This window comes from Benincasa hispida, chromosome 9 (genome assembly GCF_009727055.1).
Source record: "Benincasa hispida cultivar B227 chromosome 9, ASM972705v1, whole genome shotgun sequence".
Taxonomy (NCBI): Eukaryota; Viridiplantae; Streptophyta; class Magnoliopsida; order Cucurbitales; family Cucurbitaceae; genus Benincasa; species Benincasa hispida.
Genome location: NC_052357.1, coordinates 25356262 through 25372608, shown reverse-complemented (window position 1 = coordinate 25372608; position 16347 = coordinate 25356262). Strand labels below are relative to the sequence as shown.

At 33.7% G+C, this 16347-nt stretch overlaps 1 protein-coding gene across 1 annotated transcript; it reads left to right on the top strand.

The window, feature by feature from the left end:
* Positions 1–1995: 1995 nt before the first annotated feature.
* On the top strand, positions 1996–4858 carry LOC120086922 (COMPASS-like H3K4 histone methylase component WDR5B). The gene is made up of 2 exons (XM_039043731.1): positions 1996–2716; positions 4252–4858. The coding sequence occupies exons 1-2, from the start codon at positions 2063–2065 to the stop codon at positions 4540–4542; spliced, it is 945 nt and encodes a 314-aa protein (XP_038899659.1). The 5' UTR covers positions 1996–2062; the 3' UTR covers positions 4543–4858.
* The last annotated feature ends 11489 nt before the right edge of the window (positions 4859–16347 follow it).

Here is a 16347-nt window from a genome sequence, read left to right as displayed (position 1 = left end):
ACTTGATTTTGACCCTACTATTGGCTAGACTTTGCATAGCTTTTTGGTTGGGTTGGATTAGTAATTTATTTGAAAAAAAAGTCTTACTGTTTTTTTTTTTTATATATATATATATATATATTTAGAATTTGGTTAATAATTCAACTATTTTATTTCAAAAATATGATAATCCTTGTAATACAATAAGAAGAAATAGACTTATTTTTTAAAACAAAAAATTAAAGGAGTAACCAAATGGGACTTAAAAATTATTTTATATAGTTTTGAAAAGTTTTTGATGGATTTAGGAATTATTTTTTTATATATATAAAAAGTAAAGAGAGTAGAATTGTTTATAAAATAATCTTTGTTTCGACTTTTTTCAGAATCGTGCCATATTTTTGTGATGTTAATACTTTCCATCGAAAGCATGGTTATAGTCTACTCTGTTGGGATTGAGTTATAAATGACGAAGCGCCATGGAAGAGTTTTGACGATTTTTCGATAACTTTAAAATGTATTTAGGAATATTAAGGATTGAAATTGTTTTCCAAGAACTTGTTTTGTTTCCCCTCATAGGAAACTAGACAATCAAATACTGTTCTGGAATGCCTCAACACATTGTATTTTATTTTTGACATCAGAGAAGGAACATAAAATATGGTTTGGTTTCAGCCTAGAAATTTGTTTATGTTTGACAGTGTCAAATCAAAATATTTGCTTGTTTTGCCCTTTATATATCCTATCGATACCTCTAATATGTTGAGATTACATGAAAGTTTCTGAATTTTTCTTGTTTTGTTCTTACCTTACTGTAGTGCAATTTTTTTTTTAAAAAAACAAAGTTAAATTATCATTTTAATTTTGAGCATGATTTCAATATGAAAATATAATTAAAGAAATAGATATGTTTGTTCATAAAACTGAAAACTTATCCACTGTCATCTTACAAAAACTCTTGTTGTTAGAATTTATATTTGAAATAACATTTTGGTCCCTATAGTTTAACTTTGTTTAATTTTAGTTCTTGTATTTTTAATTGTCCTATTTTAATTTCAGTATTTTTAATAAATATAAAATTTAGTCCATAGTGGTAGTTTATTGCTGATTTCTTTTAAAAAAAAATTGTTATCTCTAATATTTTTACAATAAATTTTGAACATATTTTATTTTCTTGCATGAAAATTATTATTATTATTATTATTCAATCAATTTCGGTAAAAGTTAACTTTGAAGGACTAAATCTAGGCCACGTTTAATAAAAACTGGTGTAATGGATTGAGATTTCATTGATGGATGAATTATAATAGGCCTGAATTGAAAATATAATTGAAATGTTTTTATCGCGTTTACTTAGAATTATACATCTGTTACATTTTACTGTTGTTGTTAGTGCTTGACTCTAACGATAACGATAACAGTAATGGTTTTCATACTGTTACACTAACAATATCTATAACGATAATGGTAATATAGTGAGTCCTACGTAGTTTTTAATCACAGCCAGATTGAACATCCACGTTTATCAATCAAATTGCACGTTTTGATTACAAATTTGAAGACCGGTTCCACAATTCATTACGATTATGAAATATGGATAAACAACAACAAATGTAATCAAACTCATTTTTTAGATTACCATCAATGAATTACATTTCACTTGGGATAAATGTTGCCTTAGATTTATTGAAAATATGAAGACTAAAATAAGACAATTAAATTAAACGTATAAATATTATAATTAAACCAACTTCAAAACATGAAGACCAAAAATATATTTTAACCAATTGATTATTACTTAACATTTATGTCGAATCCTCCCATTTACGATTTTGGATGTTTTATCGACATCAAACAGAAGTTTATTCTTTTTAAGTTTATGTACTTTTTTTAAAATGTTTATAATTAATAATATATATTTGGATTAAAATACACATAGTTAGAAAGTTCAAGAACATTAAAAAAATAAAAAATAAAAAAAGGTGCTCAATATAAAGAAAATGACTCAAATAAATAAATAGAACTCAATTTAAAAAGAAATGGTACTCTATTCTTTTAGCAGGCAAGTCGACGACCCGGTTCCATGGCAAGCGGCGGCGCTCAGCAACCGTACAAACCCTACCGGCACCTGAAAACCTTGACGGCACACACACGCGCCGTCTCCTGTGTCAAATTCTCCAACGATGGAACTCTCTTAGCTTCCGCCTCTCTCGACAAAACCCTAATCATCTGGTCCTCCTCCTCCCTCACTCTCCGCCACCGCCTCGTCGGCCACTCCGAAGGCGTCTCCGATCTCGCCTGGTCTTCCGATTCCCATTACATTTGCTCCGCCTCCGACGATCGCACTCTCCGTATCTGGGACGCCCGTTCTTCCACCGGTGAGTGCGTCAAAACCCTACGAGGCCATTCCGATTTTGTATTCTGCGTTAATTTCAATCCTCAGTCCAATCTTATTGTTTCGGGTTCTTTTGATGAAACAATTCGGATTTGGGAGGTGAAGACGGGGAGATGCCTTCATGCTATTAGAGCTCATTCTATGCCTGTTACTTCTGTTCATTTTAATCGTGATGGTTCGCTTATTGTTTCTGGTAGTCATGATGGTTCGTGTAAGATTTGGGATGCTTCCACTGGGACTTGCTTGAAGACTCTTATTGATGATAAGGTCCCTGCCGTGTCTTTTGCTAAGTTCTCTCCCAATGGCAAGTTTATACTTGTTGCTACTCTCAATGATACCCTTGTAAGTTTTCCGACTGAGTCCTTGTGCTTTTAGTTTTTTGAGTTCTGTAATTTCTTTCTTGATGATATGATGCTGGTTAGCTGGTTGATTTTTTAACCCAGTGAGATTGCTGGAAATGCCCAAATGGTATTCTCAGAATGGAATTTGATAAACATTGCTTCTGTTTTTGCAATCTAGAATAAGAATGTACAATTAATTCATGCTGGCAGGGTCTATTCATTCACCCATGTTTCCTTCTACGAGGCTCGTTCAAAACTACCATTGTACCTTGAAAATCCAGCTTAACCCTAAAAAATGCAGACTCCTTGATATTTCATTCCCTAACGCCTTCCCATCCCTAGGCCATGATCTGATAACCCACATTAGGGAAAGAAAACAAAATGCCATTGAGGGAATCCCGTATTTGAATGTCGAAGGAGGAACCCTTTTTGGTTGGTTAAGTTTCTAGCAACGCGCACTAGCCACTTAGTGAAATTAGAGGAGGATTCATTTCTTAAAGTTTTTACCTTCTTAGTGAAATTAGATGGGGATTGATTAAAATATGTATAGTGATGTGTTTGCTCAAACCAGTGGTCATACTGTGGCATTTCAGGATCAGAGGTTTTGACTTTGTACGGACATAGTCCGGAAAGAGTAATCCCTTTGTATCCTTGATGATAAGTGGTTCAAATTAGAAGCATAGGAATTAGGATAGTAAGGTTCTATAGGAGTTGGACATTTGAAAATCCTGAATCATTAAGATTCTGAAATCATTCCGAACTTATTATATCTGCAAGATATGAGATTATACAAATTTACTGGCATTTTCATACTTGATAGATTTGATAGACAATTTTGGAATATCAAATCTATCAACTCTATAATCTCTAGCTATAGTTTATCCTGTCTTTAGTCAATTTGAAGATTTGCAGTTATGAGTAGTTTTAGTCATCTTCTTAAATTGCGGTACAAGCCTATGAACTATATGCAGTACATAGCTCAGACTATTTAGTTTTTTGATGTGAAAACCGGCTTTCATGGAGATAAAATGAAAGAATATACAAGGGCATACCCAATTTAAAAAAGAAAAGAAAAGAAAAGAAAAGAGAAACTCAACAAAAGGAGCCATCCAGAAACTAAACAGAATGTACAAAAAATGGCTCCAATTCAGAATGGCAAGGCCTAAAGGATAGTTTTTTTGAAGTATCAGAGGGGCAAACTAGACTATTTGGTTTTATGACTAGTTTTATTTTATTTTTTAAAAAAAGATTAGGGGTTTGCAATATTCATAGAAGTAAATATTAATTCAGAGTAGGGAATGTTCTGTTGCCTACATCAAATTTAGCCCTTCTTTGCAACATAGTGGGTGCGCAAAAACTACGAAATTTTGTTTGGAGAGGATATCATAACTAGACCATGGTTGCGATGATGATTACACCCAATATCTCGTTATAAATTTGTGACCTTTTCTTGTATTTTGATACAATTATTTACGCCTTCTTTCTATTAGACATTCACATTTTTGTTATTACATGTATTTGTATTTGGGAGTGCAGAAGCTATGGAACTACTCAGCTGGGAAGTTTTTGAAGATATATACAGGACATGTGAATAGAGTCTATTGTGTTGTGGCCACATTTTCTGTCACCAATGGAAAATACATCGTTAGCGGATCGGAGGATAAATGTGTGTATATTTGGGATCTACAGCAGAAAACCATGATTCAGAAACTTGAAGGCCACACTGACGTTGTCGTTTCTGTGTCCTGCCATCCAACTGAGAACAAAATCGCATCTGCAGGACTTGATGGGGATAGATCAGTGAGAGTGTGGGTTCAAGATTCATGACATCACTGAGATCTTTCATCATCTTTACATAACTAACCCCAGAGGCAAATTGAAGAAACAAAACAAGAAGAGAAGCTGAATCATGTTAATCGATGCCGAATTATGTTTTCAACATGTACCTGATAATCGGGCATTGTTGATCAATTTCATTGGCAGTTGTATATGTCGAAAAACAGCTTGTAATCCTAGGGGTATTTTAATAATTGTATGTACCCTAGGGCTTTCCACTAGTTTATTTATTTGGCCTATTCTCTTATACTTTGTGTATCAGAATTAATAATAAAAATAAGTCTTTATCGTGGTTTTTTCTCCCCAATCTAGGATTTTCTACGTAAATCTTGTGTTCCTTTTTCCTTTTATTTTCAACATGGTATCAGAGCATGAAATGAAATCCTAGCCATCATCGACGGAGGTTCAATCATGGACATGAAAGTTGTCGTCCAAGCGGCTGTAAAGGAGTACCTTCAAGCCGCCCTACCGTAGCTGATCCTAGCCACTGTAGCCGTCCATTTGCCATCGATAGAAGAGACATTCCAGACCGAATTCGTTGTCAATGGTCAGAGATGCTCGATCCAGTCGCCGCAGGGAGTGTTGTCGACATCGTTCCAGATCGAGGGCTCGTTCAACGGTTAGAGACGCGGGATTGGGCCAGGTCGTGTCGTTGGGATGTCGAAAAACCCTTCGTCTGCGTTGATCATGCCGCACGAGCCGATCGCTCCTTTCTGTCCAACCACAGCCATTTCAAGCGTCGATCTGAGTAGATGACCCGACGCAGCCGACCGTTCCTATCTTTGTCCAACCACAGTTGCTTTGAGCGTCGATCGAAGCAGATGACCCGACACAGCCTCCGTTCGTGATTCCTCTAACTGGCGACTTGATTCCAGCATACACAGTTGGTTCTTCCCATAACTAGTCGTCGGTCGAAGCTTCCTTTCTAGCCGCGACAAATCATGGTGGCTCGGTCCAATGCCTTGATGATGTTTGACGACGGTTGGTGTATCTCTACATGCAGATTTCAGATTTAGAAACGGCTCTTGGCACAAATCCTCAACCAGATTTCTCGGTTAGCATACTAGTATACTCTGAAAACTCGGTAAATTCTTTCCCTATTTTACCCACTACAAATATCATGCATGGGTTTCCCTCAGCAGACAATACGACCAGCCTGAGTACGGTTGGAGTCAGTACCATCAGGCAATATCCAGTCTTTTGGTCTTATTAGTATTAACAGTAAAAAAACCTTGGATTGTTTACTCGGGGGCGACAGATAGTCTTATTGGTACCTCTGATCAGTTTCTCTCTTATTGTCCAAGTGCTGGTAACGAACGAATTAGGATTGCAAATGGGTCGTTCGCACCTGTTACAGAAAAGGGCATTTATCTCCGTTTGAGAGTTTGGCTTTGCAGGATGTTTTGCATGTTCCTAAAATTTCATATAATTTGTTATCCATCAGTAAGATTACAAGAGATTTGAATTGTCAGGCAGTATTTTCACCCGACTCTATTTTATTTCAGGATCTGAGCTCGGGGACGACAATTGGCACCGCCCGACACGATAGGGGACTTTACTTCTCGACTGATGATGCTTCCTCTAGGAATGATTATAGGACTAGCCTTGTCTCCTTAAATTTTTCTAACTCTGAGAATGGTTTTCTGTTATGGCATTACCGCTTAGGACATCCAAACTTTCAATACATGAAATACTTATTTTCGCATTTATTTTGCAATATTAATATGTCTTCTTTAAATTGTGAAATGTGTATTCTTGCCAAACAGAGTCGTGTCTCATTCCACTCCTAGTCCTATAAACCATCCAAACCCTTCACCTTAGTCCACAGTGATGTTAGGGGTCCCTTACCAACCATAACCTCCACAGGGAAATGCTGGTTTGTCACTTTTATAGATGACCACATTCGGCTTACTTGGGTTTTTCTTCTCACTGATAAGTCCGAGGTGTTATCTGTATTCTAGCAATTCTATGCCACTGTAGAAACCCAGTTTAATGCTAGGATTGGTATTTGAGAAGTGACAATGGGCAAAAATTCTTTAACGCTTCCTTCTAGGAATTCCTTGCATCCAAAGGGATTGTCCACCAGAATTCGTGTGCCTACACTCCCCAGCAAAATGGGGTAGCCGAAAGGAAAAATCGTCATTTGGTGGAAGTTGCCAGGTCTAATGCTATCCGCATCACTCTTGTCTTACCTATGGGGTGATGTCATCCTTACAGCTGCTCACTTAATCAACCGAATGCCTTCCCGAGTCCTCAACTTTCAAAACCATTAGAATGTTTGAAAGAGTCATACCCTACTACTCGTTTAGTCTCCGATGTACCACTTCGAGTTTTTGGTTGTGTTGCCTTTGTTCACTCCCATGGTCCAAACCGCACGAAATTTATCCCCCGTGCTAAAAAATGCGTCTTTGTTGGGTATCCACTCCACCAACGTGGGTATAAATGTTACCACCCATCCTCTCGCAAATATTTTATTTCCATGGATATCACCTTCCTTGAGGATCAGCTCTTCTTCCCTGTTAGCCATCTTCAGGGGGAGACATCTAGTGAAGAGACTAACTGGTCCACATATACAGTACCCTTGGAGTCATCTCCTATTCCCGAACATGTCGGTCCTATCCTCTCTATCAATCAAGTCTCATGGATAACATACTATAGGAAGAATCTTAGGAAGGAAGTAGCGTCACCTGTTGCATCTTCGGCTTTGGTCCGTGAGTCAAACCCGATATCAGGTATGTATATTCCTGAAATTAATGAGATTGAAACTTGTACTGAAACTAACGAGTGCAGAGAGGAAAAAAGGAGGAAAAGGTGCTGACAGCACCACTATAGCAGATGGGAAGACGACAGTAAATAACAATTCAGACACAGCTCTAGAAAATGTGAGTGATACTAGAGATAATGGTGAAATGGTGGATGAAACCCAGGCAGAGGAGACTAGTGATCATAGTGGAAATTTTGATAGTCCGAAGGAGTATGATGTTTCTCTTGATCTTTCAATAGCCCTGAGGAAAGGTATTCGATCATGTACAAGGTACCCTATGCATAGTTACATGACATACAGTAACCCGTCATTTAAATTTACCACTAGTTTAGATACAGGGGTGATATCGAGTAACATACAGGAAGCAATGGGAACTGAAGTTTGGAAGGCTGTTGTTATGGAGGAGATGGGGGCTCTAGAGAAAAATGGAACGTGGGACCAGGTGATCCTACCCAAAGGGCACAAGACAGTTGGATGGAAATGAGTTTTCACTATAAAGTACAAGTAAGATGGGACTGTTGATCAGTACAAGGTCAGATTAGTTGCCAAAGGGTTTAATCAAACCTTTGGGGTAGATTACTCCGAGACATTCTCTCCCATAGCTAAACTCAATACTATCTGAGTTTGCTATCAAATGCAGTTAACAGAGATTGGCTCTGCATCAACTGGATGTAAAGAATGTCTTTCTCAATGGAGAACTTTAGGAGGAAGTCTACATGAATCCTCCTCCCGAATTTGAAGATCAGTTCAAATAGCAAGTCTGCCGGCTGAGAAAGTCGCTATATGGGTTGAAACAGTCTCCGAGAGCCTAGTTTGACAGATTTGCAACTTTTGTCAAAGGACAAAGGTATACTCAAGGGCACTCAGATCACACACTTTTTACAAAGAAGTCAACTTCAGGGAAGGTTGTAGTTCTCATTGTGTACGTTGACGATATTGTGCTTTTCGGTGATGATGATGATGAAATTATGAAACTCAAAGCAAAGATGGCCAAAGAATTTGAAATTAAAGACCTTGGGAAGCTAAGATACTTTATCGGAATGGAACTAGCCCGGTCAAGGGATGGAATCTCAGTGTCCCAACGGAAATACACGATTGATCTCCTAACGAAAACAGGAATGACTGGGTGCAAACCTGCTAACACCCCAGTTGAATATAATTCAAAGCTCAGCAATTATAGTAGCAGTGTCCCGGTCAATAAAGAAAGGTATCAACGGTTAGTTGGAAAATTGATATATTTATCTCATACGAGATCCAATATTTCATATGCAGTGAGTGTTGTCAGTCAGTTTATACAGTCCCCTTGTGAGGAACACATGACAGCAGTTGAACGCATCCTACGATATCTAAAAAGTACACCAGGTAAGGGGTTAATGTTCAAGAAGTCTGATAAACGTTGCATTGAAGCCTACACTGATTCTAATTGGGCAGGGTCTGTTGTTGATAGAAAATCAACATCTGAGAATTGCACATTTGTTTGGGGGTAATCTAGTGATCTGGAGGAGCAAGAAACAGGGAGTCGTGGCCAGAAGTAGTGCGGAAGCTGAGTATCGGGTCATGAGTTTAGGGATATGTGAAGAAATCTAGTTGATGAAAGTGTTGTCAGATCTTCGTTAAGACAATGAGCTCCCAATGAAACTATTCTGTGACAATAAGGCAGCAATAAGTATTGCAAATAATCATGTTCAGTAAGACAGAACAAAACACGTTGAGATCGATCGACACTTCATCAAGGAAAGATTTGACAACGGAAGTATATACATTTCTTATGTTCCTTTAAATCAGCAAATTGCAGATGTGCTCACAAAAGGGTTACTGAGACAAAGCTTTGATTACAGCAAGTTGGGCCTTATTGATATTTATTCCCCAACTTGAGGGGGAGTGTCGAAAAACAGCTTGTAACCCTAGGAGTATTTTAGTAATTATATGTACCCTAGGGCTTCCCACTAGTCTATTTATTTGGCCTATTCTCTTGTACTTTGTGTATCAGAATTAATAATAAAAATTAATCTCTATCGTGGTTTTTTCTCCCTGATCTAGGATTTTCCACATAACTCTTGTGTTTCTTTCTTCCTTTTATTTTCAACAGTATATATGAACACAGACAAGGAGTTTCATCATCCTTTTCCTTGTGACAACTGATGTTTATTAAATAGAATTGTATTTGGAAATCTGATTATATTTGGTGAGGAAAAACAACAAAGCTAGTAAACTAGTTTGATTAATTCTTAGCTCAAAATCAGACAGTAATTCTGTTGGTTAATGGTTATTTATGAACTTATAAGTTTGATCAGATCATGGTATTTCAGTAAGACATTTGAGATATTCGACTCAAAATTTGGGTCGAAAATAGGATCTGCCACACTTATTTTTAAAGACTATAAATAAAAAAAAAAAAAAAACGAAATGGTTATCAAATATGATTAAATAATTATCAAATAGGACTTCAATATTTAATATTATATTTTAAACATAAGTTTTTATCCTATTAAAAGCATTTTCGAATGATTTTAACTATTTCAGAATTAGTCAGTATATTGATGAACCTTCACATTTTATTATAACATATGTTTTTGTGACCATCAATATTTGTTATATAGAATTCTGTCCGTAAATGTTTAACTGGAAACTAATATGTTTAATTTTCAATCTCAAAAGAAAAATGTTTAATTGAAAATATGATTATGTTTGGAGAGAGAAACAGCGAAGCTCTTGAGTCTTTTTTTTCTAGAGAAAATAACATATTTCTTGAATGAGAATTAATGTTTTAAAATTTTGAGGATGCTCCACGTTGTTTTTAAGTAACACCAATCTTGAGAGTCACCCGAAAAAATTGGCACAAAAGGTTTAGATACAGATAGAAACTTTTATTTTTTAAAAAAGTACAAATATTAACATTTTTCTTTTTAGAAAATATTTTTTTACTGGTTTAGACATGTTGGTCGTTTGAGTCACAAATATATGCATAATTACTTAATTAGATGTAAGGGACTCTTTGGTAGTCCAACTCGAATTAGATTTGATGGGTAAAAAATGTTGGCCCGTATTTGTTGCGTTCACCAAAACGGTGAGTTTAATAACCCACCATTTTATCACTCTCACCCTAATCCATTTTTGTACGTGTTTTCGTTACTTCTCCAATTTGTTGTTTCTCTCTCATGCATCTCTTTACATTTATTCTCTTTCTCTCATCTTATCTCTTCTTTCACCTCTGATTTGTCTTTCTCATCTTTTCTCTTCTTGTTCTCTGACTTGTACGAGTTCTTTTTTCCTTTTCCTTCCTCAACTTTGCTTTTCTTTTTTTTTTCTTTCTATGACCGTAAAATTTCTTTAACGCATGATTTAATTTTTTTTTTAGATTTATGTCCTAGGTTTGAATCTTGTTATTCTTTGGATGTTAGAATAGCTTACGATTTTTTTTTTCGAATTTATGTTTTAGGTTTAGATCTGTATGTTCGTGTTTCGATTCTATCATGTTTTATTCTTCTATCTCTCTCTCTTTTTTTTTTTTTTTTTTCTGAAGTTAATGATGATCAGTCACAAATTATGTATTCTAATATCTGAATTTCATTTTAAAATTGATTTTCGTTCATTTAGTTGATTAGTTTCAGATTTTGCATTCTCAATTTCATTTCACAACATTGATTCTTTGTTTGTATTTATGATTTGTTGACTGTTTTGTAATTATTTTGTTTATACATCTTAATCAATCTGCCTCTTTTTAGCTAATCGACTGGCTTTTTATTATTTTTATTTTTATTATTATTTTTTGCTTCCATTTAGATTGATTTCAGTAATTTTTTTTCCCGTTTTGTACATTGAAATTGAACTTCGGTTTTACAAAACCTTCATATGTTAGTTTTGTTTTTTTTAGTTGGATTTCTTCCAAGAAAGAGATATACCCAAATCCTTAGGGTTTTTTTTTTCTATTTTTGGAATATGTTTGGTGTTTAGAAATGGAGAAAAAAATATGTCATGTAATTGAGTATTCAAAAATCAAATTCAAAATTTTGTATTTAATATATAAATACTTTGCAGAGAATTTGTTATATTTTGAGAATGAAAAAGAATTGGAAGTTTTTTTTTGTTTTTGTCCTAGAAAAGTTACGAAAATATGTGTATAGTTGAAAGTTAAAATTAATAATAATAATAAAAAAAAAAGACAAAATCAATTTCACTTAGAAAAATTGCACTACATAACCCAACTCAATTCAACTCAATTCTGCATTCCAAACACAAATAATTTAACTCTTCACATAGTTTAACTACTCAGATAATAATTACCAACTCAACTAACTTTGTATTTTTATTGTTCATGCACATCAAATGCCCCTAAGACTATTTATTATAGTCATAAATTAAATTTAAGACTATTTAAGATATTGTTATATTATATTATTTAATCATTAACTAAATATAAATTAATAAGAACATTGACAATTGATGATAAAATTTCATACTAAATAGTTAAAGCTAATGTATAGTTGAGATTTATTAAGTCTAAATAATATATTTATATTTAATAATTGATAAAAATATTACTAAAGATTGGTATTAACTTATTAATTAATTAAACTATATTTTTACTACTTTTCTCTGAGACATGAAGATTTCACCATTATGTAAGGGTATTAAAAAACACATGTCAGAGTGTTAGAGTTCGATGAATAATAATACCTCAAATTTTAAAAATGAAATTCCGTGAAACAAACAAGAATATTTATGTAGATCCATGTAATTCTTAAAAAAAAAATGTAAATCCCATAGAAAAACATGTAAAACAAAAAGGCTCTTAGTACTCACCCACTACTCCTTGCTCTTCTAAGTTTTTCTAATTTCCTTAACTTGGCTTACACATGAAGCCTCTCCTCTTATTCATAGGCATGAAATCCTTAAACCTACATAGAAAGATTTTTCTAGGTTCTTCTTGATCTAAAATTGAAGTAATCGAATTTCAAGCAGAAGAGATTGATCGCTGCCTTTAATCTATATTTTGGATTTACAGAAATAAAGAGAAGATTAGACATAAATTTAATCATGCTTTTTACAAAGAAAAATTACAAAGGAAAAAGGAATTACCTTTGAAGACTACTTCTTCAAACCTTCTCCAATTCTTTCCTGATTTCACGAATTCTTCAATCACGAACTAGACACTATCGCTAAGTCTTCCCAACTATTCTCCGATAAGTGTTTGGTTTGTGAGAACTAACTTTTTGGAAGACAAAAGGGAATAAAGAAATTTTTACCGAGGATCTCTTTCTCTGTATTTTTTCATGTAAGAGTGAGAAATTTCAAGAGAGTGATAGCACAATAAAAAAATCTCCTATCTGTTTCAAAATTACAAAGAACAATTTCTTCATAATGAAAGAGGTGAGTTAACTCCCCTCACCCCGCTCCCTCAAACTCCCGCTACTCCTCTTGTAACGACAAGGAGTTATTATTTAATTTAATTAAATTAAATAATCGTCAATTAATCTAATTAATTAATTTAAATTAATTAAATATCACATATTTAATTAATATTACATTTATATTAAAATGTATTTTCCTCTCATGACCTATAATATTAATGTGTATCCCATTCACATTAAATTTAACTTATAATTTTAATATGAATCTCATTCATATTAATTAATATTTGAATTTTAATTAAATACATCATTCTCTCATATTATATAGTTTAATTTGAATCTCATTCAAAAATTAACTTTATAATATAATGTATCTATACACATTATATTAATTACATCACATACAATTAACATATATTTTGTTAAATTTGAACAACTCAAATTCTTCCAAAACTAATTAATCCTTGTGTTTACCCTTAGTGAGCTAGTAGGGGGACCGGACCTACAAATTAGAAGCTCTAATGATTCAAGATTAATTAATTAAACTATTTAATTAAATTAATCGACATTAATTAACAATGGGTCACTCCACTAAAGACCCATAGTTGACATATTCGCACTGTAGAATATTTCTGTGTCCACGGATATAACCATTACCAATAAGTCGATTCTTAGAGTCGTTTGTAATTACAATTGAGTCAAATTACCGTTTTACCCCTTTAATTATCTCTTGCTCCTTAAGTCCTACTGATCCTCTAATAAACAACATGTTTATAATCCAACTATAAACAAAATCCCTCTCGAGCCAATGAGAGGGATGGGCTCCATTGTTCAAAACCAGGAGTTAGCACTTAAGTGAACAACTCATCTACTTACTATAAAGTCGGGAAGGAGTAGATTCCATCGTGTGTAACTATGTTCTCAACTCCCCACTCGGTCCTTTCCTTAAAATGGCAGGCTTATTGAGTCAGCGACTCGGGCCACTTTCACCTATACTAATCAAAGGAAAAACTCTCACAAGCAGGAGTCCATAACTCACTCAGGGTTGATATCAAGATACATATGGTCATTTTATGAAATATTAATCTCTTCAGTCAACGCTGTTACAAAGAGAGATTAATTATTTTACGGTTCGGTCTTATACAAATTCTTTGTATGGGATACACCCACTCGCATGTTATTGAAGGATCCCAATGAAGGGTCCTTGAGCGGAAGCAATGGATTGTCCCAAATCCAAAATTTTCAGAATTCAATTTTACAGAAGAAGAAACATAAACATGCATTTAATTTCAGAAAACAATGCTCCTAAAACAAGAACAGAGAAATAAGAAGGGTTTAAAGAACCTTTTACCTTTGAAGAACTGAATCTTCACGAATCTACTTCTCTGTGAAAATCACGAACAACTCCAAATGGACACTACCACAAGATGACCTCGGTATTCTCTAGTAAGAATCCAGGAGTTGTGGGCTTTGGTAATTTTTTGGTGAGGGAAGGGAATTTTATAGAGGAAAAGATGGAGGGTTTTTTTCTTTCACAGAACTATCTTGTGTTTTCTATATATTTCTTTCTTTTGCAGGAAGAAAAAGAAGATCCAGAAACAGTTTTTTCACTCACGTAAACAAATGGAGAGAAAAAAGGGCTCCCTCCTTCCCATTAATTAATTAAAATAAATAAATATATATATATATATATATATACATATATATATATATAGTTGGATTGCTAATCCATTATACGATTTTTTTGTACCAAGGGTTTGAATCCCTCTCTTTCCGTTTCTGTTAATTACTTGGTATTTTTTTTATAGTTGAGGAAAGATGTGGAATAGATAAAATGTTAAGAACATTTCAAAATCAAGCAAGGAAAAAAATCTGATTTTTTTTATTCTTAACAATAAACCTTATCATATAATATATATTAAACTATATGTTATATCAAATATAACATACTATAGTTTTAATATTGTATCATATACAATATAACCTATAATTTCTTTTCTCTCACTAATGACATTTAATATAAATCACATTTACATGAAATTTAACATTATGAATTCATTCATATAATTAATATTTGAGTCATATTCAAATATTTATTTCCTCTCATAAATAGTTAATATTATAATATATCAAATACATTATCGTAATTATATCACATATAATTAAAATTTAGTTAATTATATCATAAATAATCAATTTCCTTAATTAATTTGAACAATTCAAATTAATCCAAAAACTGGTTCTCATTAAATCCCGTTGAGCTACCGAGGGGACCTCATGGACCTGTAGCTTGAAGCTCCAACAGTATGTGAAAAATTAATTAAACTATTTAATTAAATTATTCACCATCCGTTAATTGTCGGACACTCCACTAAAGATCGATAACTACACTCTTCGCACAACAGATATATTTTTTTGTCCATTGAATATAACCAATCAACGGTACGATGACCCTTCACAAATTTCTTGTAAGTATAGCTAAGCCAGAAAAACCGTTTTGCCATCGTAGTTACATCTAACTTCTTAAATACCACCGATCCTTCTAATGAACAATAAATCATAGTCCAACTATGATCATACCTCTCTCAGACCAGGAGAGCATGTGGCACCACATCATTCAAGCCCCAATTTATTTAGTTGACTCGACATTGGAGAATGTGTGAATTTCTTCTTGTGAAGTTGTGTTCCCAACTCCACAATCAGACGAATCCTCAAAATGGTAGGCTTGTTAAGTCGACAATTTGGCTATTCTCACCCATACAATTCAAAGGATCGCCCTTATAGGCAGGAGTTCACAACTCACTCAGGATTCAAGTCTTGTTACCTATGGTCATCCTGGTGAAACATAAGTCTCTATTATGAACGACGTTATATAATAAGACTAAACATTTAGTGGTCCGGTCTTATACAAACTCATTTGTATAGAATATCTCCGCTCATATGTCTCTATATGAATGATCAAGATCAGATCATTTGTAACACTTTACAACAATTGTAACATTTACAAAGCAGGCCATACTCGTAGTGTTACCAAGATAAGGTATAGAGGTATCCAACCTTATCCATCTTCTACAGATCATTTAGGTTATCACTTAAACATGATCCACCCGTATATCTCTACATACATGTTAATAACCTTGGATGTTAGTTTATTGGTTTTTGGTTAATGCAACTAAGTTTGAAATAAAACATCACATATTTATTACATAAATAAAATGTTTGTACATTACAATTACAAACTATGGGACTCTGCGAAATTTAAGGCATCAACCCTAATAGTTTGTACATGGATGAATTGGATCAAATTGTTTGTAGCACTTACAACATTTGTAACACTTATAAAGTGAGTCGTATCTATAGTGTTACCCGGATAAGACACTTAACCTTATCCATTTTTCTGTATTTATAAATAAATTGACACATTTTCCTACATTTGAAAGCAACCCTATATAATACATATTTTAGTTTAACAAAAATATTTTAGTTTATAATATGTAATATTATTGTTTTTATCTTTTCTGATATAATTTTACATTTTAAAACTTCAAATTCAAAATCTAGATATGTGGAAAAGATAAAAATCATATTCACTTAGGATATTGGTAACGTAATTTAACTTAAAAAGTGGATCCCATTTGACTACATTTGTTGATGTTACTAGTATTTCGTAATCGTAATAAA

Coding starts and splice junctions, on each gene's coding strand:
- LOC120086922 (XM_039043731.1), top strand. CDS start 2,063: ATGGCAAGCGGCGGCGCTCAGCAACCGTACAAACCCTACCGGCACCTG. Junction 2,717..4,251: donor CTACTCTCAATGATACCCTT/GTAAGTTTTCCG, acceptor TTGGGAGTGCAG/AAGCTATGGAACTACTCAGC.